Source organism: Tamandua tetradactyla, chromosome 2, assembly GCF_023851605.1.
Source record: "Tamandua tetradactyla isolate mTamTet1 chromosome 2, mTamTet1.pri, whole genome shotgun sequence".
Lineage (NCBI taxonomy): Eukaryota > Metazoa > Chordata > Mammalia > Pilosa > Myrmecophagidae > Tamandua > Tamandua tetradactyla.
Window position 1 is genome coordinate 29806231 of NC_135328.1, and position 25404 is coordinate 29831634.

At 39.6% G+C, this 25404-nt stretch overlaps 1 protein-coding gene and 1 long non-coding RNA gene across 3 annotated transcripts in view; one reads left to right on the top strand and one right to left on the bottom strand.

Moving 5' to 3' along the window:
• LOC143667442 (uncharacterized) overlaps nt 1-11840 on the bottom strand; it is a 71276-nt gene extending 59436 nt beyond the window's left edge. Inside the window, exon 1 of the long non-coding RNA XR_013168044.1 lies at nt 11735-11840. This is a non-coding gene — a long non-coding RNA (uncharacterized LOC143667442). The remainder of the gene's footprint in view (nt 1-11734) is intronic.
• The window catches only part of MUSK (muscle associated receptor tyrosine kinase), a 113913-nt gene extending 99547 nt beyond the window's left edge, over nt 1-14366 (top strand). For both annotated transcript variants that reach the window (XM_077141665.1, XM_077141673.1), the window contains 4 exons: nt 830-1025; nt 1518-1709; nt 2862-3010; nt 8720-14366. In XM_077141665.1, coding sequence (XP_076997780.1) covers nt 830-1025; nt 1518-1709; nt 2862-3010; nt 8720-9408 — 1226 coding nt within the window. In that variant the 3' untranslated portion in view covers nt 9409-14366. The remainder of the gene's footprint in view (nt 1-829; nt 1026-1517; nt 1710-2861; nt 3011-8719) is intronic.
• The last annotated feature ends 11038 nt before the right edge of the window (nt 14367-25404 follow it).

Genomic DNA, 25404 nt, shown 5'->3' on the forward strand with positions numbered 1-25404 from the left:
GTATAAATGTTTTTTACTTCACTTACTCCATTAAGAAGATTTAAAATATAATTAATGGGTGGGCCACAGTGGCTCAGCAGGCAGAGTTCTTGCCTGCCACGCCAGAGATCTGGGTTCAATTGCCAGTGCCTGTCCGTGCAAAATATATATATATAAATTATATAAATATATATATATAATTAACAAGGTTGTTTTAATAGATATGCAAAGGACTTGGCACCCTACAAACAGAGTGATATGAATACAGCATCTTTTAGTTTCTGGCAGTAATGCAGATCTACCTTGATTTTATATTGCATTGACCTTTTTAATAGGAATTTGATAGGAATCCAATTTTCAGATGAACTAACCTCTGCTCATTTGTATCCAAATATTTTCATTTTTCATCCCCGTCTATTATTTTTATTCTGCTTGTGAATCAGCTTTAAATGTCTACAAGGGCTTAGTTCTAGCCAATCCTGACCTCAAATGTAATTACAAGAAAATGTTTTATTTAATAATAGTTTTCATGAGTGTTCTCAGATCATAAACAATATAGTTCAGGGTAAAGAACAGTGACCCAGGATCCACAACTGTCATGGAAAAAAAGGTACTTCCTCTCAGTCTCATCTTTGAAATTCTAGGATTTCATAAACTGGACTTATCTCTGACTAGAACTCACTGGGTTCTTACAAGGTACCTTTATAGATATGTAATCAGGAGAACCAGACACATAAACGTGTATTTTTTTAAAAAAAATTAAAATTTAGTTTACTGAAGGCTTGCATACAAAAATTGCTTCTTAAAGATTTGAGCATGAATGAGAATAATTCACTTTATTTTCTTACAGCATTCCCACCAATGACATCCTCAGAGCCAAGTGCGGACATTCCAAATTTGCCTTCCTCCTCTACCTACTCTGTCTCACCTGCGTACTCTATGACTGTAATAATTTCCATCATGTCCAGCTTTGCAATATGTGTACTTCTCACCATAGCTACACTTTATTGTTGCCGAAGGCGAAAACAATGGAAAAATAAGAAAAGGTGAGATTCGAATTTCGATTAACACAGGTAATAACATTTAAAAACCTACATCCCTAATATAGGAATCAGGTGCGGGAAGAGGCTTTCTGCCTCACTGCCAATCTCTTAAAGGCATCCATCACCCTCCTTAAAATTAACCCCCTCCCCTCCACAAGCCTCCAAAATATCCAAAACTTGTTGCATAAGATGACGTGCTCTATGGTAAGTTTTCACAACAGACAGAATCCAAATGATTTTTTTTAAGAAAAGGTTATCCCTGCTCTCCTTCTCGCTCTTTGCCCCCCGTCAGTGTGGATAGTGACAAAATTCCTGAGGAAATGTGCCTTTTGAGTCTATACCACTCACATAATTCATTGCTCCCAAACTGAAGGATCTTTCGCTGCCTTAGTATAATCTGTTTTGCTCACTCCTGAGTGACATCTCTCTTCGAATATAAGTTGGAGTGCAGAGATTTTTAACAGACCATGAACCCATTATTGATCTTCCCTGCAGGGAATCAGCAGCTGTAACCCTCACCACCCTCCCTTCCGAGCTCTTGCTGGACAGACTGCATCCCAACCCTATGTACCAAAGGATGCCGCTCCTCCTGAACCCCAAATTACTCAGCTTGGAGTATCCAAGGAATAACATTGAATATGTGAAAGATATCGGAGAGGGGGCATTTGGAAGGGTCTTCCAAGCAAGGTAAAAAAAAAATTTCTCCATTGATAAATGCTGTGTCTGAAAAGTTACCAGTTTATTACACCTTGATATATATACAGTATGCATGATAGTTAGCAAATCAGTTGTGTTCATATTATCAACTTTCTTTGTATTGTATATTATGCTTTGAATCTTTACATGCTTTCCTTCCATCCTGAAAGTTGCATATATGGAGAGAATATATTTTATTACATTTTAAAGAAGTAACTTGTAGGAAAAGTAAATGTATCTTCATTTATAGAGTATTCAAATTATAAGCAATCAGTAATAATGAAATCACATTTCCTCTACGCAAAAAATTTCTCATGCATTTTCATAACTTCTTGCATTGTTTTCAGTGAGAAAGTCTCAGATTTAGTCCTCTTCCATGTTCTATTACATGTTCTCCATTTAAAGTTTACTGTGAATTAGGTTTTTTTATTTAAGAGCACAGATAGCAAATCAATATTCATGGTATGGGAAAACAGAACAGGAAAAAAATAATGCATAAGTGCAGGAAAACAATAACCTCAAGAAAGGACTTTGCATTATGACCAACACTAGTTTACATAGCATCTTTGTGTGAACTGGAATAAAAACACCCTGTCCTCGTGGATGTAGCTACACAGACACACAACCAGGCCAGGAAATGTGGACTGGGTTTTTAATTGCCTCTTTGGTCTGGTGCCTTGACAGAGGACATAAACTTAGCTCCACTCGTAGTGGCCCTTGTATGGCGTTACACAAGTAAAAAAATAAAAATCTCATACAAACTGAGACACAAACTATGCAAGATACCACTTTAGGCCCTACGGGAGATACAAACAGGAATAAATCATGGCCTCTGCCTTCAAGGAATTTAGATGCTAGCCAGGGAAGAAGGGGTTAGAGGGGCAATGATACTCCCATTGGGTTCTTGCATGTTAGAATTCCTATAATTTATATATAATGCATATTTCATACGTACTCTATATTGAAAATAGTCCCAGTGATTTTTATGACTTACAAATTGCTTTAAACGCGACCTACTATTGGCCTCTTTCCTTGCTTTGGTAGTTCTGGGAGAGGCTGAGTAAGTGGATGATATGTGTAAATGTGGGTATGTATAATGATCCTAAAACTTTAGTTTCTTTCTTAATAAAATTTGCCTCTCAGGGCCCCTGGCTTACTTCCCCATGAACCGTTCACTATGGTGGCAGTGAAGATGCTCAAAGAAGAAGCCTCGGCAGACATGCAAGCCGACTTCCAGAGGGAGGCGGCCCTCATGGCAGAATTTGATAACCCTAACATCGTGAAGCTCTTAGGTATGAAAATATAAGGGAGAAAATTTGTTTAATCAGAAAACAGATACTTCTAATTTTTTCCTCCTTTTTGCTACAGAATTTATCAGTTTCTTTATTTATGCTTTCTCCTTTGCTTCAAGAGATGTCTCTGTTCCTTACCAAAGCTAGCCCACTTACCTAGACCCTAACACTCATTCTGTCTACCCGTTGTAGGATATCGCTTAATCAGTTGTCTCTTTTAAATCTTACCATTTCAGTTTCTCTCTCTCTCTCTCTTCAATTCCCTCTTCCCATTCATAAACATGCTTCAAATCTCTCATTAGTAAAGACTCTTTCATTGACACAACTTTCCCATCACAGAGTTTATCAATATCTGACTGTCTATATAGTTTGTTCATTTATTTTGTTTCTTGTCTATCTCCTGTAACTAAAATGATATGAGGGCTTACATTTCCACTAGGGGAGGCAATGATAAAGGTAAATACATAAGGTGCACTGGTGGTTCAGTGGTAGAATGCTTGCCTTCCATGTAGGAAACCTGGGTTCGATTCCCGGACTATGCACCCCCCCCCAAAAAAAAGATAAATATACAAAAATATAATATGCTGGTATTAAGCCCTAAAGAGTGTTTTGGAGTGTGAATTAAAATTTGGGATGGGTGGGGAGGGAAGATCTGAGTTTCTGTAAAAACCTGACGAGAACTAAAGGACTGGCTGTGTGGTGATCTTGGGAAAGAACATTCTGGAAAAATGAAAAGCATGCACAAAGGTCCTGAAATAAGAACATTTCTGGTGTGCTTGAGGAATATCAGGGAGATGAATGTGGCTAGAGCAGAGTAAAGGAAGGGGAGAGTTGCAGAAGATGAGATCAAGCAGGTAATGGAGAAGGGGCCAGATTATATCCGGCCTTATTAAAAACTTGGGCTTTTACTCTGAGTAAAATAGGGAGCTAACAGAGGGTTTTGAGCCAAGAAGGGACATGACATGACATATTTTTTAAGGCTTGGTAGTTTTTGAGCACAGTCTATAAGAAAGCAATGAAAGCAGGAAGACAGCAAAATTGTAATAATGCAGAAAAAGAAGACGGTGGCACAGATCAGGGTGGCGGCAATGAGGGTAGTGAGAAATGACTGAGTTCCATGTATAATTTGAAGGTAGGTTCAAAGAATTTTCTATCAGACCCAATATGGGATGTACAAAAAAGAAAGGAGTCAAGGATTGGAACCAAGAGTCTTGCAGCTGAAGGAATGGACCTAAAATGGAAGTGCCTTTTGCTGACATGGGGAAGATACAGAAACAGCAAGTTCCTTTGGTGGAGAGATCAGAAATTCATTTTAAGACATGGTCAGTTGAGATGCTATTTCAACATCAAGAGACATAAAGAGGCAGTTGGAAAAGGAGGACTTGGGTTCAGGAAGAATGACCTGGTTGTACATATAAACTTCAGGTCATCAGAGTATACATAGTATGTACAACCACGAGGCTGGGGGAAGACACCAGGATGGGAAAAGAGAGACTGCAAAGAGAAGAGGTTCAGGGACTTAGTGTTGGAGCAGTCCAACCTTCATCATCGGGAAGAGGAGAACAAGCAAAACAGACTGAGAAAGATCAGTCAATGGAGTAAAAGAAAGTCAAGGATGTTAATCATGGAAGTCAAACAAAGTATTTAAAAGAGGTAAAGGGGGCCATGATGGATGTAATAAAATTAGAGAAAGACTCTAAAGTGACCTTAGATTTGGAGACATGAAAGTCTTTGGTAACCCTGATTAAAAGCAGTTTCTGAGGGATGGTGGGGGCAAGAGTAGCTGTGAGTTCAAAAGAGAATGAGAAAGAGAAAAAGTTAGAGAAAATGCATATACAACTTGTTTTGCTATAAAGGAGAACTGAGAAACTTATGGATAGATAAAGGGAGAAGAAAGGCAATTTACTTCATGTGGAAATAATGGCATTTTTGTAAACTGATAGGAATGGTCCAGTGAAGAGAAAATTTGATGATGGAGGATGGGCAAATAGCCAAGTCTTCAAGTAGATGAGACCAGAAGGGATCCCAGCATCACTGCAGGGATTGTCCTTTATTAAGAGAACGCCCAGATCTATAATAGTAACATAAGAGAATGGGTATAAATGTGGTAGAAGATTGTGGAAGTTCTCTTCTAATTGATTTCGTTTTCTCCATGAAGTAGGAGTCAAGAGGACAGGAGAAAAAAGGGGTTGACGATTTGAGGAGACAGAAGGAAGACATGGCTGTCTAGAATAAAAATCACTATGTGGGAGAAATCTAGTTTGATTGGCAGGCACAGTTAGAGGCAACTTGAATTCAGAGAGCACACAATTAAAGTGAGACTGGTCAGCATGATGTGTTTTCATTCAAATTTAGCCGTGTTGGGGTACATAACTAGTGTGGTGTTGCCTTGAATCAGAACTGAAGTTTCATCACACGAATTAAAGCAAAAATGGGGCCAAAAAGAGGGAGTATATGCAAAGGAGTGATTTTAGTGCTAGTTCATGGAACTGAGGTGGTGTGGAAGAGGAGAGAGGATATGGGGAGTGAGGCTTTGTGAAAGGGGGGAGTGGAATCAATGGTGTGAAAGTTCTCTTGGGGTCAAAGGGTCATTGGAGTTAGGCCACCAAAGGGAATAAACTGGGGTCCCAGAAGGAGGACAGTGGGGGTCTGGAAATGGGATCAATGAAATTGAGATTGTGGGAATTGTATAAACTCAGAATGACAGTGTCAAGGGTAGGACAATGAGAGTGAGCGGCTGCAGCTGGGTAGAGGCAAGATCTCTGGAGGAAAGGAAGCCAAGGTGTTCTCTACAAGGTTTCACTACAGGGATAGTGAAATCACCCAGAATTATGATAGTGTCTAGAGCTGTTTCTGTCAAATTGTAGAAAGTCTAGAAATATTTGTTTAATGAATGAATAAAAGCTACCTCTTCACTATTAACAATTTCTCTTGGAAATACTTCCTCTGCTTTCAACTCCCAGACATTCATTTATTCGTTGTTCATCATCATAGTATAATCTGAATCTGGTTCCTGCCCCTCCACCCTTCTTCTTATGCCTTCTCCAGATCATTCATTCATTCAACGAATATACACAGAGAGAAAGCACAGATTATCAAGAAATTTCTAATTAAATAGAATAGTGTCATCTCAGCTTTCACTCTAATCAATATTCTGCAAGATTTGCTACTAGGCTGTTTTCCTCCTCCTCAGTGACATTTCTTTGACACCCTTGTCTTCATGGCTTTCTTATTCTTGAGACTCTTAAGTCTTGCTCAAGGGCTCCTCTTCCACTGCCCCTCCCCATGACCCCCATCCAAGTGTCAGTGTGCCCCAGGATTCTCTCCTCAACCTTTGCACTATACATGCTCCCTCCATATTCTCTTTTTGGGCAAACTCGCACCCTCCTCTAGTATTTTGGCGATTCACAAAATGAAATCTTCCACCCTGCTTTCTCTCCTAAACTTCAGCAGCAAATTGTTAACTATTGGCTGGAAGTCTACAATCCCTTCAAACCCAGCTTGCACAAAACCACACTTTATCCTGCCTTTCAAATAAGTCACTTTGTTTCAGAATCTCCTGCCATATGCATTCACCCAAAATACTGTGAGCTAGAAATATCAGGAAGAACTGAAGATCCATGAGGAAATCTGTGTCCCTCCTTTGGTGCTGAGACGTCAGTTTAAGATCTATCAAGCATAGAAAATATAAAGCTTGAGAGATATAAGTAGTCTTGATTTTAAATTTTGTGTAACCTGAAGGCCTTTAACAATAATCTGCAATAAGCAGCAAACTGAAATATTTTCCTTTTGTGGAATAACTTACTGTTCCTTAAAATGTTGAGTCTGCAACTATGTGTAAGTATTTACAATTTTATAACATCTGGAATCCTTGGAATTGAGTCAAACACAAAATATGCAAAATTTGCAAGTTTGTGATGATGGTGGTAGGTCTATACATTGATACTAGGAGTTCTTCCTTATTTTTTATTGTCCAGTTAGAACTCAGATTTGTATTGCCATTTATTACAAGATGTACCAAAATTCCATTGTCAGTGTCTGAAAAACACAGTCTGTTTCTGATTCACATAAACCTAAGCAGTAATCATTCCTGCATGTGATTCCACTGCTTTCACAATTTCTTGGAAGTCAATAGCATTTAAAAGAGATGGCAAAAGAAGAAGAGGGAATTGGGAAAACCCAGAAAATTCATATCCAATAAAATAAATATGCTTTATTTCCTACATTAGGAATATCATGCACTTACCAAAAATAGCTGTACTTAAAAAAATTATCGCCACTATTGAAATCCTAGTTTGTAAGAGTTTTATAATTACAAATTGGGAGAAATGGGCATAAATGCAGAGATACCCTGAATTTTAGAATTTTAGACTCTCACCCATTACTATTCCCTATCCTGGCACCTGAAGAAACAGTACAACAAGGTGAAATAATTTGTTGAAGTTGTTACCCCCAAAAAAGCTTAAAAACATGGGTTGGAGTAGGCATCCATCCATCCTGCCAACGTATCTTAAAATCCTGTAATGAACCTTTGAAGTCCCAACTTCAAAGAACTAAGAAATGGGTTAGAATTATTATAATATGTATAGCATTTTGAGTTCTTAAAGATAAAAACACACATACATAATTATTCATATATAACATTTTCATAATCATTAAGTACAAAGTTTCCAAAAAAAATTTTTTGTACTGGGGAATAGAACATTTCATTAAGTACCTTCAGTTCAAGTTTTTTTTGTTTTGTCTTGTCTTTTAATTTGTCAGAGAAGTATGTTGTCACTTCTTAAATTTTCTCTCTAGTACATATCAATACGCGATTGCTAAAGTCACTGAAGTTAAAAACTAACGCCCAAAACAATAAGCCTTGATTACAATATTTCTTGTTTCTCTTCCTTTTCAATGAGACTCTTAATTTTCACCTATAAAAACAATGTCTAATCATTTTAATTTTGCCCATTTAATAGATGTATTCCTAATTCTTCAATTTCCTTCTCGACTACAACAAGATTTTTTAAATTGCCTATACTCTTCTAGTATTAAGTAAGGCTCTAGTTATATTGATATTTTCCTTTCTGGAATGAACATCACAAAACATAAATTTCAAAACGTTTCATTGCAGTAACCTGCCACTTCAGCTAAGCATTTTGGATTGGTTTCGTTTTCCTTTCCAAACTCAACACAACATCCTTATTATCATTCTCCACAGAAGAGAGCAGAAATACAAGGCAGTTATGTTGCATAGGCAAAGCAGATACCCATTTATCAATTGATCCCCCAAACATTTATTGAGCACCTGGTCTGCCCCACGCGTGGTTGGGTTAGGGGACTTAAAGAAGAGTAAGACACAATCTCTACCCTTACATTGTTAAAATGTTGGGGAGAAACCTACAAATAAATGGATGAGTGTGGCATAGCACGCTGGTTGCTATGCTTAGGATGAGAGAAGGAAAATCTGATCAAGGAAGGTCTGGGAGCTGAGGCTTCTCGGAGTAGTGATAATTAAGCTGAATCTTCACAAGCAAAGAGGAGATGATTAGACAAAGCAATGTGGCAGGGTTTACCTGTGACCCTATGGACAACAAAACCAAACCAGGGTCTCACATTTTCTGATCTGGTCTTTTGCCTTCGGGGGGTGCCCTTTCCGGGGTGCCCTTTCCACGGTGCAGTTTGGGAAACCCCACCTAACCGAGTGCGTGGTCTCGGTTCCAGGAGTGTGCGCCGTCGGGAAGCCCATGTGCCTGCTCTTCGAATACATGGCCTACGGCGACCTCAACGAGTTCCTCCGCGCCATGTCTCCACTCAGCCAGCCCGGGTGCAGCCCGGGCCCCAGCGACTTGCCCCTGCGCGCTCGGGTCTCCAGCCCGGGCCCCCCACCCCTCTCCTGCGCCGAGCAGCTTGGCATCGCCAGGCAGGTGGCAGCCGGCATGGCTTACCTCTCCGAGCGCAAGTTCGTCCACCGCGACTTGGCCACCAGGAACTGCCTCGTGGGCGAGCACATGGTGGTGAAAATTGCAGACTTTGGCCTCTCCAGGAACATCTACTCGGCCGACTACTACAAAGCCAACGAAAACGACGCCATCCCTATCCGCTGGATGCCGCCCGAGTCCATTTTCTATAACCGCTACACCACCGAGTCGGACGTGTGGGCCTACGGGGTGGTGCTGTGGGAGATCTTCTCCTACGGCCTGCAGCCCTACTACGGGATGGCGCACGAGGAGGTCATTTACTACGTGCGGGACGGCAACATCCTGTCCCGCCCCGAGGACTGCCCCCTGGAGCTGTACAATCTGATGCGCCTGTGTTGGAGCAAGCTGCCTGCGGACAGGCCCAGCTTCACCAGCATTCACCGCATTCTGGAACGCATGTGCCAGAGGGCGGAGGGCGCCGCCACCGGCTGAGGCTGCAGAGGCTCGCAGGAAGGGTGGCATCTCCTCGCCCACCCTGTGAGCCAGAGGAAGCCAAGACCCCCAGGCCCAAGAAGCCCCAGAGAGGAGGCAAGAGTCGCCTGTTGTCTCCCAGGAAGAAGCGAGTCACTGCAGAGCTCATACTATACACGGACCTGGTGCAAATCAGTGCCTGGAACTGTGCCGGAAAGCTTGTTCCAAAGCAGGAGACAGCTATTCCTCGTCATAGGGAAAGTCTGTATTTTCCCTGTTGTACGGGAAGGACTGTCATCCCTTCAGTTCCTGAAATAGCTGGCAGCAAAGTAGGTCTGTGCTGTATTAAATTTTAATGTGAAATGTGATACAGTTTCATTTTTAATAGTTAGTTCCCATCTATTATGCCATTAGTTTATCTTCCTGTAAGAATTAAGGTTAAGTACAGAAAACCAGAAGGACGAGAAAAGCATTCATTGTCTCACCACCTAAGACAATGTTAATTTTGGGGGTTGTTGAATTTCCTTCTAGTATTTAATGCATCATTTTATGTTTGTTTGTATTATTCTTCAAGAGTTGTGGTTACACTTGATTGATAGCAGGTTTCTAAGGAATGAAATGAAAAATCAGCAGGGCTAAATCGTGTCTGCAATTTTCAGTTCCCTTTTCTGTTGCTGCCGTCCTTCTCTAAGATGGTTTTCCTTTATGTATACTTGTAATTAATTTAACTTATTTTATTTCTACAGTTTTCTGAAAAAGGTTTTTGTTCTTTTTTCAAATTATCCTACCTTTTATTTAAATTTACCTTTTTTCTTTGAAAGTTTTATTGGTACATTTAACTTTGCTTTCAATTTTTGTTCCCCCTCTTTCCCGGTCTTTCTGTTCTCCTTTGGTTCTTGAGCTATTTTTTCTTTTTATTTCACACATAGAATTAATACCCTGGCAAAAATAATTTAAAAATAATATTGTGGACTCATAGGTAAATAACTTTTGCAAAGTATTACCACTGCCTTTGATACTTACTTGCCTTTGAAACCACGTTTCAAGTTTGTCATATATTAATTTTTTTTAACCACTGTCTACTACATCATTTAAACCGAAGTTTACTAATAAGGTATTTTACCAGATGCTCTTGTGGCTACAGAGTCATTTCAAAACTGATTTTATGCTTTCTGACTTTTTCCTTTGGTAGAATGAACATGATGTTGTTTACCAACTTCTGCATGACTTATTAGCCTGTCTTCTTACATTTATGGTTTAAAAAAATAAAATCTCCCAGAACTCAGATTCCTGGTGCTTGAGATTTCTCAGAAGAGTTCCACGCAATACATCTTTCTCTAAACTCGACATGAATGACATGAGTTTATTCCTGGTATGTCATTAACCCAAATTCTTCTGAAAAGCAAATAAACAGGATATAGAAAATAGCAATCTACGCGACACAGGCTTCCTTTAATTCAAACTAATTGGTAGTTAGGCAAATGGAGAAATGGTCTGAATTCTTGAAAGCAGATTTCAACCCTCTGCTGGGAAGCTCCACCTGAAATCCCCAAAGCCACCTGAATGTAACACCTTATCCTCTCTGCTGGAACACCTGCCAATCCTCATACATAATCCCTCTAAAAAACAAAGGCAAAAATGTAGAAATTACCCTAGACTTCTCCCTCTTCTTCTTCCGCCCTGATATTCTATCAGCTTTACTTCCTACAAACCTCCTGCTCACATTCCCTTCTCTTCAAACCCACTGCCCAGGACTTAATTCTATCTTCCTGCCTGCTGTCATCTGACCTTCCTCTGATTTCTGACCTGAGCAGATTCTGGGGGCCGTGCCAATGCCAAGAATGTGCTTAGTCACAGTTTTGATTCATAAACAGAGAAGTCAGAATGTAGGATTGAGACCTAGAGAAGTGCTTTAAAGTCATGACTATAAATCCATGTAAGTCATGACAGTCATCTAAAGGGCTGGTTGAAGAATGCCTTATGAGTCCAAAATAGAAGGTTGAGAGGCTCTTAAAACAGACAAATTAGAGGAGGCCACAGGCAAGGATGGAGCTTAGTGGAGACATATATCCACAGCATATTTTAAAAATTCCCGTGTGTGTTATATATGCTCTGCTAGATACAAAGTAGTAAATACAAAGTTTTAAGTACAAAAATCTTCAGATTGCCTTGGATCATAAGAGTTTTATCGGAAAAGAAACACATGGAAGGCTGGCCAATGGGAAAAGCTATGTAGGATGATTACAGAGAACCAGGGGCAGGACAGCGGCCAGGGTCCCATGTAACCCCCACTCCAGGGATCTTGCTGAGCCTCAGAACCAGGTTTCCAAAGCCCCAAGTTGCTCACCTGCCACCCTGAGCTGTTGTCCGCTCCCCTCCACCACTGGACCTCTACTTTCCTTCTCTCTCTCCCATGGCTTCTGCAGCCACATGGATTCTCTGTGTGTCTTGACATTCAAGCAAGATTGAGCAAAATAATCATAGAAATGAAGATAAATACAGTGACTGGGTGAGCAAATATTATGAGACATGAAATATTATTAGCTATTTAAGTAACTGAAAACTAAACCAGCAAGTAGAACACCCGGTGCAGTGGTGGTGAGTCATCCCCTAGCATTTACTGAATCCTCGCCAGGTAGATTCTAAGGCCTTTAAATACAGTAACGCAAACCTTCAGCACCCCTGTGATGGAGGTACTATCGTTATGCCCATTTGTCAGGGAGGAAGCAGGCAGAGGGGTCATGTCACCTCACCGGTGCAAACTTCCAGAGTCTCTTTTATGACTGAGAGAGTCTGACCACAGACACCGAGTGCTCAGCCACTGTACTTGCCACCACGCTTTGGTGCTTTAGGACATTATACAGGGAATGACTGAACTTCAATACCAGGTGGGGCTCATGTATAATTCGCAAGCAGTCAAATTACTGTGCCCCTCACACCATTAATATCCTTTCCAAGTCTTTGGAAACTTTCAAACAGATAGTGTGTTTACTGTTCCATTAGATTTATTTGCATTTTCAAGCTATGTTGCCATCACTACCTTATTCCCCTCGTCCTCATCTGAATCTTCTGTCTCTCAGGAACAAGGACCCACTGCTTACCAGTATTGTATCTTTTTTAAGTACAGATTTTTCCCCCATTGTAGAACCATTGTATAAATTCAAACAAGGAGAAGAGATCCTGACACTCAGAAGGCAATTGCAAGCAAGTGTGCAGAGACGGGCAGCTTAAGGCACTGGCAAGTTCCTTTAAGCGATCAAATATCAAGCATGGCACGATTACAGAGTATTGCACACAGCACAAAATCCACCTTCCCTAGTATTGAGATGGGGCAGAAGAACACTTTCTTTTCACTTTACAGTATCTTTTGGACCTTTCATATCATTATCTATGCTAAAAATCCAAATTAATTTGTTTATGGATATATCATAATTTTGTTCATGAATCCTTTATTTTTTGAACATCTGGGATTTTTCTAATCTTCACTGTTACAAACAATATTGTAGTCATCATCCTTATTTGCATTTGTCCATAATTATTTCTTTATGGGAATCTGAGAAAGTGACTATTTGGGCCAAATGGCATGCACAATATTATGACTTTTGTCATGTCTTGCCATATTCTCTGGAAATATTGTTCCTCTATCTGCATTGCAAAGGAATCTCCTAGTCCTAAATATATGCTATCACAGAGCATTCTTCCTTGTCTTTTTAAAAACATTTTTGTTTATTTGATTATAGAGAACAAGAATCTCATTTTAATTTCCTTTTGAAACTTAGTAATGAGGTTATTTTTTGTCACTGTTGCTAGGTCATTTATAGTTTTCATTTTGTGAATTGCCTATAGCCCATTTTTCTTTTGGGTTGTTCATTTTCTAATTCATTTCTATTTGTTTTTAACAAATAATATTAAACCTTTGTCATACTTCACATAAAAGAAAAAATAAATACACATTTTACCTTAAAATAGCGCTGGCTTTTTTACTGTGAAACAGTACCTGTTCATTTTTTAAAAGAAAAACTAAGTGATAATATAGAGAATGTAAAATATACAAAAATAATAAACCAGTGATAACCGACATTAATACCATAAGTATTCTTACAACATTTTTCAGGTAGGTAGATATAATTTTAAAGCAAAATAAGATTGTACTCTTATCTTGCTTCAAACTTGGCTTTTAACACTTAATATATCTTAAACATCTTCCACATCAATACATGTTCATCAGTTCTGATGATTGAATTGTATTCTCTTATAGGATTTATCATAATTTATTTAACTAGTATTCTATTTTGGGATAGTTCATTTCTATTTTTCATTACAAAATAAAATATTTTGGTAGTTAACACTGTTGCTAAATTTTGTGAGCATTTATCTTAAGTGACTTTTTTAGAAATCACTTCTAGAAATGGAATTTCTAGACCAAAGGGTATGTACGCTTTCAATGCTTATTATATATTGACCTTCCTGAATTACTTTATCAATGTACACATCTTCCAGTTCAATGCAAAAGCCCTACTTCTTTCAACATCACCAATATTGAGCATTAGCATTTTAATGATTGCCAATATAATAGATTAAAATTTTTTATCTTGTTGCTTAAACCTGTACTTCTTTACATATTGCTGAGATTGAACATTTTATAAATGTTTTGGGGACAATTGATTTCTTGTGATTTGCTTCTTACTGTTATTTTTCTAATGAATATATTATTTTCTTTTTGCTTTATGAAAGCACTTTATATATTAAGCAAACTTTGTCATACGTGTTTCAACTACTTTTAGCATGTCAAAAATGTATACCTGTATTTGTCTTTTACTACAGGGTTTCATTAATCTGGAAAGAATGTTGAATTTTCAGTCTCTGGAGATGATTGTGGCTTTTCCCCTAACTGATCTGTTAATATGTGGAATTGTATGGATTGGTTTCCTAATGTTAAAGTATCCTTATGTTCTGGGAATAAACTCTCTTTGACTGTGTCACATCAATCTTTTTTACTTTATTAACAGATCTACTTTATTCACACTAATATTTAAAAGTTTATGAGATTCAAATGCTTTCTCACTTTCTTCTCTCAAGGATTTATTATCAACGTTATGACAGTTTCATAAACTTGGAAGTTTCTCTGTGTTCTTGGTTAGTTTACTTTAAAATAATCGTTCTTTATTGTTTATACAAGGAATACACACACATGATTTTTAAAAATTATTCAGAAGGGTTCAAATAAAAAGAAAAGTTTCTCTCTTCCCATTCATTTCTAGTCTAGCCTAAGCGCTAACCACTTTACACATTTCTGGTTTCAGTTCTTCTTGTGACTAACATTGCAATTCTAAAAATGCACTTGTATCTCTCTTTCTGAATTAATCAATTGACAAAGTATAACATACCTCCCTTCATAAAAGATGGGCAGTATAGAGCACCTTATGCTATCTTTTATTCCCAGCCCCTTCCGTTTCCTGAGACATGTTAACTTATCAATTGTATTGTTTATCATTATAACTTCCAAAAAATAGACTTAAAGGTTATTCATTGTTCCTGGACAATATAAGAATTAAAACTCTCTCATGCACACACACACATTTCTTTCCTCCCCATTCCTCAACCCCAACTGCAGTCAGTTATACAACTATTCCTATGCTGCCAGCATCTATAATATTTGTATTTTGTTCTGCAGCAAATTCAGATTTGGGTGCTCTGATGATAGGTTGATTCTAAACATGAAAGAAAGAAATCCAATATAAAATACAAAACATGATCAGGTAAGCTTCATGCATTGCCAAACCAAATGACGATATTCAATTATTTTAATTTGATCATTGTAATTTTAATATCCACTGATTCTTTTTCGTTTCTCTATTTTATGGATGAAATATCATTTAAAATATCACGGAATTTTTACTTCTTCTGTTCCTTACTTTATTACTTTATTCCTGTTTCTTCTTTTCTCTTTTCTCCCTTTCCTGCTTTTGTTTTCTACAAACGTCTGGTGCTCTTTGATTTAGCATACAGAATTATAAAAGAAGAGCTGCTGTGATTAGAAGAGGTACTGGGAGTGAATTTTCTTGGCAGTTTTCTAGGTATTCAAATCCTCAGTGAGCTAGCTACCTGAGGCACACATGGGACATGGGGAGGGTTTAGGCAGACTGAGTCAAAACCCCCACTATTGTCAAAGTGGGAGAAATGCTCCTCTACGAACATAATATTTCAGCACTACTTCTGGGAACAACTGCCATTTCTTTAGCTCTTCCATTCTCCATGAGGGTCTGAGAGTCCCTCACGTTCTAATTTGCTTCTCTTCCCAATTTAACACCCACAGGAAAGAACCTTCCAAGGCCAATCTTCAGTCTTTCAGAGAGCATTGCTTGGGGCTCCCGCCAGCAGCAAGACCTCTAGGTTTACTTGTTGTATTTACAATCCTCTGGAAAATCACCTGGGTTGATAACCCACGGCCCATCGTGTCCTCTGTACTTGTTGATGCAGGGCAGGGAGTCTTTATACATGTGGAATCATTTCTGACCTCCACTGACGCCTGGCTGAAGTGTAATGTGGGCTACCATTTCCAATTTGCTATACCTGGCATTATCCATCAATAAGAACATCAAGATACTTTCTGCCTAATGAATTTTTATCAAAGTGATAGTATTTAGGTTATTTAATTGTCATATACATTTCCTGGGAAGAAAGAAAAGTTTCATTCTACTATTCTGATCAAGAAGCCACGCTGCAACAGGTGAAATAACTTAGGAATTACCTCCTCCCCATTTCCTAGTCATCTTTGTTGGTTCCTCCTCTCTTCCTGTCCCCAGCCTCTTACTATTAGAACATCCCAGGGCTCGATCTTTGGACCTCATCTCTCTTCAATCTATACTCACCCCTCATGATCTCATTTGGTTGTATGGCTAGAAATACCACCCATATGCTGAAATTTTTAGCTGTAGCCCAAACCTCTCTTGCCAGCCTCATATGCCTATCTTTAAAGGCCTGCTATGGAGGAGAGATCCAAATTCTCCTCCCCAGAGCCAGGCATTTTGCTTTATTTCTATATTTGATCTGGGAGCAAAGCTGAAAACTGCTTCTCAGCTTGGTGTTGCTTTTCATGTCACAGAAGAGCCTCAGCTCTTCTCCACATGAGTCCACACATGCAGTGTTCCAGCACTGCCAGGTTAGTACTTCTTCTCAAGAGGGTGTCCGTTTTGATAGCTTCCAATACCCTCACTTATTCCCACTACAGCTGGCAGCAATGCCCCAGCTTTTTTGCATGTACCTTTTACTCATTACTGATTTGCAGCACAGCTGTGGATGTTGACTCTTAAGTGTGGTATATGTGCCCCTCCAGAAGTTGAAAGGGGGCAACTTGAGGCTGTGCTTATTCCACCACCTCAACCAAAGTCTTGCTTCTTGCAATGAGGAGCTTGCCCTGTCTGTGAATTCAAATCTCTGCAGCAAACATAATTCAGTGCACCATTCTTTTATGTGTTTCAGGTCTATGTGTGTAGCCCAATCACTGAGATATGTGCATTTACAAACCTTTACTTTGGTATAGATCAACCACAGAAGTCACAGAACCACTCGCATGGTTTTCTGTGAGTGATTACATATTGGAAAGTTTGGAAACAACATCTGCAAGAAGGAGATACAGGTGTGAGAATCTAATTAAAAAACAAGTCTTTGCCCAGGCATTTCTTATACTTGTATCCCAGGATATATATTTTGTGTCTAGACATTTGCCTTATCTTCTAAGGGATGTCATGTGAGTAAAAAGCAAAAATAAAGGCAAAGGAAAATAATTACATGACTTCCTAAACCTTCATATGTCTTCTCTACTGGGTGCCTCTTAATTAAAAACTTCGAAGAGATTCAATAGGGATAGTTTTCCTTATAAGCTTCATCACACCTGTAATTTCCCAGCTGGCCTTTGCCGCTCTCTTTTTAAACCACAGCCTCTGCTGTGAAATTATGCAATTTTACCCATCAGAAAACCACCTGCACTATCTAAGATTATGTTAGAGAAATGTCAACCACATAAAACAGTAGACATAGATATACACTATCATTTTCTGGGTGTGTGCTTGACTATTTGGAGATGTGATTAAAATAAGAAGTGTTGGCAAGATGCTGCTTTCTGTATTTCTTTTTTTAGCCATGTTGACACCATGGTTAGAACACTGTCCTGCTTATTTCAATGGATGCTTTACCTAAGTATAGACTAAATGGGTTCTAACATTGACTCCTTTTTTGCCATGTGCATTTTTTTAAATATTGTATTTAAAGATCTTCAGAAATTCCATTGAGTGTCACGTCTTCATGCATTTTATAGTGGCTCATTTAAGCCCTCTGCTGACTCAGAGACCCTGACTCATTCTCCTCCTGCATCACTCTGCTCAGGTTGCTTATTTCATGGCAACCTGAAAAAAGGAAACTGATTTCAGTCCGTTCCCAAAAGTACCCTCCAAAGAGACAGGCAATGAGGAATAAAACGACCAAAGAAAGGAGAAAGGCAGAGGAGTGACATCGAGAGAAGAAAGAACCACAAATAAATTCAATCTCTAAGAACTCAGAAAAGGCCTGAGGAGCCACAGCTTTTAAGATAATTTTTAATAAGCATCTAGCTTTTCAGGGAGATAGATTTCTCAATCTCAATTTCTACATCTGACAAACTCAGTTTCCAATTATGAAATCTGCTTTGTCAAGCACTATGAAAGCAATTTTAAATTTTTTCAAGTCAGGTCTGGAAATAGTAGGGATCAACTCATCCAGTTTAGAGAAATTATTTATTTTGGAGGAAATTCAGAGAAACTCTTCTTTGCTTACTGCAATAAAAGTGAGTTTATCTGGCACATGTCTAGAACCTACTATTAACAGCTAACTCCGTATAGTTATACTATAATCAACAAGAGGACTCCAAGACATCGGTGCTCTAAAGGAAAAGCTTGATATCTTTTACACTTCTTTTCTACACTTTAAAAATCTACGCTCCGATATGTTTTTGATGACTGCCTCATATTACTTAATAACCTGATGGTTTTCCACTAATAAATGTGGAATACATTTGCCTATTCCAAGTAGAAATATTTACATGTAAACATTACAACATGATTTTGCCCGCTGTATAATAATCCATTACCTAGATGGAGTGTAAATGTTACCTCCACAGGCAGAAGGTAAAGCAATGAAAGGCATGGACTTGGGAACCGATTCAAATCCCAGCAATCAATCCCTCTATACCTCAATTTTCCTCATTTACAAAATGAGAACAAATTTTATACGCCATTTGAAGGATTAAATGGGTTAATATATGGAAAATGCTTAGGAAAATCCCTGATACATAAGTCTACAGAGAGTGTTGCACATTTGTATCGTGTCTCAACTTTCTGCTATTATTTAGAAAGCTGCCATTAACCACACTATAACTAAATCATGGCAAGATATCTTTTTACTATTTCCTAAGGCTACAGAGTAAGAACTGAAATAATTGGGTCCAACTCCGTAAACATTTTTAGGAATTTTACTATATGTTGCAAAATTATCCTCCAAACATCTTGCAACAATTTCCACATCCAATAGCCATGGATGAAATCGCCCACTCCTCAGAGTCCAGCGTGGCATTCTGCTGAACCAGCAGCAAACTTGCTCGGAAAGAAGAAATAGGCGGAGGCCCAGCTGGGACTGCCCCAAACCTCCCTACATTGGAGCCTGTTGGGATTCTGAAGAAAGATGCACTGAATGCCGGGGTAATCAATCCTCAAGCGTTTATTAGGGGAACTTAACGCAGCTGGCAAGAAGTTCACTGGAGTATACCCGCGCCTATGGCAACCAGCCTGCAGGTTATATATGGCTGAGACACAAAGGTGATTACATGCCAGGGGCTTGTGTGCAAGTAATAGGGTAATATTTGGGTACGAACTCTTTTCTCAAAACAAGATGTGCTCAGGGTGGGTGGCATTCAGGATTAGAGCAGCAAAAGCTCAGTAGGCTTCCAGGGAGTTATGGGGATGGGTCCTGAGGAAGGGGCCTGGGAGAGGTCAGTCCTCAGACAGGTAGGAAATGCCACATGTATCATATGCTCTGGCTAATTTAGAAAACCATCAAATTTTAATTCCTCATCAGTTTGCTAAGGAGGAAGCTTTATGTCCCTATTTTCATTTAACATTTTTAAAGTTTCTGGAGACACTGGGGTTTTAGTCCCCCATGTTTTTCTTCAACTATTTGTTTTTATTATTTTGTGAATTGGGGCATGTGCTCTATTTTTTTGTTACTGAATATCTTTCATCTGTTCAATTCCAGTATTTTGAAATCCCTAATAGAGTGTCTGTCCTCATCTGTCCTTCATATTCATTATCCTGGCTCTCATTTTATTAACTGTTTGCCATTTTCCTCTAAAGTTGGTTAAACATCTGAATCGGATTTTCTAATTCACTACATCTCTTATCTAAGGGATGCAATCTTCTTTTCACCATTTTCATCACATCATTTTATCTTAATTTTATTTAATTATTTTCAATAAGTAATATATTCACTTGGTCAACATTCAGGGGTTAAAAAAACTATACACAAATTCTGCTTCTGGAAAGATGGAGTAGATATGCTTTTCCCTATTCCTCCCACTAAATACAATGAAAATCCCTGGATATTATATACAAAACAAACATAGGACTCTGAAATAGGGCGCGAAAAAGGCATATTAACTGGAAGAAAAGAGACCCAAGAAACAGCATGGTGGTGAGTCCCTTGGGTTTTATTTTTGCCTCAAATATTTCAGACTTGGAGCTGAGGAAGGTGCCAAGTGGAGACGCCAATGGGCACAGACACAAAAGCCCCAACAAAAACCTGTTCTCTTTAGCCAAAGAACCAGGACAAAAGGCAACCTAATAAGACAGAACACTTCGAGACAATAGTGGCTCTACTCCAGCCAAACACCAAATTAAAAACTGTGACCTCATCCTCACCCATGCCAGCAAAGGCTGAATGGGGGGTATTAAATGGCCCTCCCCCCGCCCCCCCGCTATGATGATGCGCCCGGCTCCCCACAGGACTGGTGTCAGCAATGACCCAGAAGGGAGCCCTGACTTCCCTCCCCACTGGGCTCTAAATGAAATAGGTAAGGCTATTATAAAAAGGGACAGAGTAAAGGAATATAAAGGGAGGTAAAGTCTCCTCACTTCATTCCAACTGGTAAAACATCGACTCCAATAGGCTGTGATGTTACATACATATTAGGTAACATCTAGAGCAACCACTAAAAATGCCATACAAGGAGATACACTTTGAAAATACAGACAAATCACAATGGAATTCTAAAAAATATTCAAATGCCCCACAGGAGGGTAGGAAAAAGAAAATAGAGAAATGAAAAACAGAGAAAACAGAAAACAAAATAATGAAATGGCAGGCTTAAGCCCTTATGTATCAATAATTATATGAAGCACATATTGTTGAGGTTTTAATACTTAGATGGGCTTCCAGATAGGAGAGGAAGTACATGTGCCAGCCTCACCACCCAGGGCTTCTGTGGACTAGAGATTTTGATAAGCCTGGGGAAGGTGGAAAGCAGTCAGGGTCATGCTGACAAACAAAATATAGGAAATAAGAGGATGCTATTGAGGTAGAAACTGTTCTTCCTAGCTAAACCTTTGAGAGACCAAATAGAGAATCTACTAAAATCTACTAAAGTATTATTACCTGGCAAGAGGGAGCTTACAGACCTTTCTACTCTATCTGTACCCAGGTCCTAGCGATTAGTAAATATTTGGCCTCTCACTCCTGATAACCAATCTTCTGTCCAATAATTCCTTCTTCCAACACATTCATCTATATGTTATTCATTCATTTGGCCAATGATTACTCATTGCTGACTAAATGCTAGACACTTTTGTAGATGCTGGGGAAACACTAATGAACAAGATGGACAGGGTCTCTGACTTGGTGGAGTTTTCATTCCAGTAGAAAACAAGCAATGAACATGAAAACAAAGGTATGAACTAATAATTTCAAATAGCAATGAGTGCTGTGAAGGCTGGGGCATTACATAAAATAGTGCATATCACTCCACTTATTCACCACATATAAATTCATTAGCAATTGCTCTACCAATTCATGCCAAGGACTGTCAACGCTCTACCTATCCCAATTGATGGGTCCTCCTTGCCATCAGCGAGAGGGCCCACTCTAGAATTGCATCCATAGAGTCTGCTTCTTAGGAGCACTCCTAGGTCACCCTCTAAGGCCCAATTCCCTAGAAGCCAAACCCAAGATGAGGATTCCGGTGCAAGTGATTTAGCAAGGGCGTGTTCTCAGGGGAAACCAATTAGGGAATGAGAGAAGCAAGATGGGGCAGTGAAGAAGCTGGGCAGAGTTGTAGTTTCACCTGAAGCGTGGCTTCAACTTGATCTCACAGGAAGCTCTGACTCACAAACTGCACCCCAGAGATGGTCCTACCCAGTTATACCCCTGCTTCCTTCAGCCACTGACTTTGAGTTACCCTGAGGCAGGGAGGGGATGGCACCAGGTAACCAATCAGGCATCTCCTTGAGAGACAGTTCTTATCATTCAAAGGTAGTCATCAAGAGAAACATGTGAGCTCTTAGCAGCCAAAACCTGTAGCAGCTGGGAGATGAGTCCCCAGGCCTGGAAAAGGAGATGGGGGAGGAGTGAGCATTAAAACATATGCTGCACCCCTGTTGTCTTTAGCTCTGCCATTCTGGATTAATGGATTCCAGAAAATCCTGCTGGGTGAAGGTCATTTCCATGTGCTTCTTTGAAAGTCCTTCACTTTCGAAGTCCTGTCCCACCTATTTCTCTCTTGCAAAAGAATCCTCAAAGTCTCTGATTTGTAGATGACAACCTTCCCTAGTTTCCATTTCTGATACCACGTTCCCTCTTATTGGAATTTTGATTGATTCAAACAGAATTTGGGAGAGGGTAGGAAGTTAAAGGGTTAAATGGTATGTTGACATCACCATCTCAAATTCACCGTCTTGAGTCTCCTGACTATATGAACGTTCAGTTTGGAAAGATTCCTCATATCTTAGCTTATTTGTATGGATTCAATTATCTTTTTAAAGACTCATGGCACACTAGCCTTGTGTGTCAGAGACCTCCCTTAGCACTGCTGGCAGATATGGCATAAATTGTTATAGGGAAATCAATTCTTTGAAGTTAGTCCAGAGCCCTGCCTTCCTCTTCTTGTTGAAGAAGAAGCTGAACTTGAGAGGACAGAATGAACTCTCCAAACTCAACCTTAGTTGGCTACTAAATGAATGTGACAGAAACTGCCTAATCCACTTTTTCTCTACCCAGTTATAACATGCATTGAAGTCTTCTTCCCTACAGGAAAGCTACTCCTGATAATTTGTAATGTAACTTCATAATCCTCAAAGCACAAATGCTGAGAACAGACAAGCAAAGAGGAAGAAGAAGCAAGGAGACAATCCTATGTCCTCTTTATTATTTACAAAGCATAGCATGTCCCTGATTTCTCTCATGATTGTAATCTGGATTCTCAGCATTTAAGACGACATTGAGCTTTGTCTATAGCTCTAATGAAGAATATTCCTAGAGGCCTATGCCTCTATGTGCTGGAGTAAGAAAGGAAAGTGATCCAGTTAGAGCTTGGTAAACCATAACTCTATCTGTCATCAAGGATTTCACATCTTTGCTCATACTTGGAAAATTTACAAAGGCAGATTCGACAGTTTTTCACAAATCCCACAGAAGGACTTGCTCAGCAAGGAAAATTCTAAGCTTGGCACTAAACAATGTAACCTACCAGCCAGCACCAGTGAGTTTCACTTACTGTGACTAATCCACATCAGAGACCAGTAGACCTGTAGACCTGAGCAAGAGGGCACCCTAATTTGGGCTCCATGATGAAGAGGGTCTCACACTAGCCCTTCTCCAGTCATGACCTTCTTCCTGGATTGAGGGGGTCAAGGGGACATGCCTACCCTAGAGCCAGTAACCCTACTTTTAATCCATGTTGCAGTAATCAGGGATCCCAGAATTCCTGGTGCTGGCACAGGCCCTTTCCTGAGTGGACAGTGCTTCTGGTATTATGCATACCTCTAGTCCGGGGGTGGGGTAGGGGAGGTGGCTAAGAGGCAGCTATTGAGTACACATGTGCACAAGGCCCTTTGGTGGGGAAAGAAAGGAGGAGGCCCATGGTTTAGGGGCCAGCTTTTCCCTTAAAACTCAGCAAAGACTCTCTCAAGATTCCTACAATTCTAAACTCATACCTGACCTTCCAGGTAATTATGAGGTATATTTGTCACTGCTGAAGGGTGCAAATTTTGTTAGCATGCTTAATTGATTTATATCTTTGCAATACTAGATATATGGTATTTGGTTCTTATTTATCTTTGCTCCAGGCCCCCATAATGTCAGAGGTGGGATGGTCACAGAGGTAATGATAGATGATTGGTAGATATGTGATTGGTAGGTCTAAAATGCAGTACAAATAATAATAACAATAATAAACCTATGGTAGACACTGTCCCGAGTAACATATATATTAACTCACTCTATCCTCGTAACAACTCTATGGAGTCTATGCTTACAGCAAGGTTAAGTAACTTGTGCCAGGGGAACTTGTACCAGTTTCATATCCAACTCCTCAAAAAATGGCATTCCCGTCTCTCGCCTCCCTTCTAAGATATTTAACATAATCCTCCCAATAGTTGTAAGCTTTCCAAATGCCAAGAACAAAGATTATGTTCAAGCAACTCCGGCTCTAGGCACTGCAAAAATATCTGTGCCTAAAGCAAACAAAGAAGGTCCCAAATCGGTAGCAATTTTCAGAGGGAAAAGAGTCTCAGACGTCTCTGAGCCTTCCAACAACGAGAAGAAAACCCAAAGTAATATCTCAACAAATGATCCTGCAGGAGAGGTGAATTTGTCACACACTCTGCATCATTTTAAATAACACAGTGAAAAATTATCCTGGTATTTACCTATATCTGTTTTCTTAGGACGAATTTCAAATAGCAGAAAAGGAGATATCATTTGAGGAGCCCCATTTAGCTAAGCAAATGCAGGATGAGGTTATTCAATTTCATGGCTGCAAAGCATAGAAGAACCTTTTTGGCATTCAATGAAGTCTGCTTTGCCCAGAGACACTTTACTATGCTTTGAAGAAGGGATAGACTACCTTTCAGGAAGTTACTGGCTTCCTGAAGGGACCTCAACTCCTTATATCTGTGAGACCCAAAATGAGGAAAATTTGTCAGAATGGATTGTGAGCAAGTTCTGTCAGCAAAAAGGAAGAGGAAAGCTCCCAGAAATGCTCACCAGAGGGAAGGGGGTTTGGCCTGCTGACTGCAGCCCAAGACAGGAAGATGAGATTTGGTAGGCATGGCTGGTTCTGGTACAGCATGAGGCTGAAGTGGGAAACTCCTCTGGACCTGTGACCTTTTGATGGTGCCGTGCAATAACTGTGTATCAGTGTAAATCTCCAAAAGCTATCATTTTAGACCCCAACAAGGTTTGGTAATCCAAATCCTTGCCACCGCAGAAAAAAGCCATCACTGCCACAGTGGACCGGCACCCACTGGGCTGTACAGAAGAGATCTTCAACAGCAGTGCCTGCAGGCTATAGCTGCAGCAGCAGAGCTGATGGACTGATTCGACTTCAAGTTTCTTTTCTTCTATGAGAGGTCAAAGCAGAGCTGGTCCCCTTTGACCTGGGTCCTCCGACAATTGAAGAAATAGGAGGAGAAAACTCAAAAGGAAAGATTTGTGGATGACTGGATTATTAATTGGAAACATTAGAAATGCAAACATATTTGTATCCCAAGCTGGAAAGGCAGGTCATTAAATACTGATTCTATTAGAGTCACAGATTTATTCACACCACAGTGCAGAAAATGAAGCTTCTCTATTGCTTCATCAAGTGGTCTCACCTGCTGCATAGAGAAGACGCCTACATTTAGTGTAGTTTGGTGTACTAAACCTGATCCAATAAAATTATTTAAACAGGGCAGGCCATGGTGGCTCAGCAGGCAGAGCTCTTACCTGCCATGACGG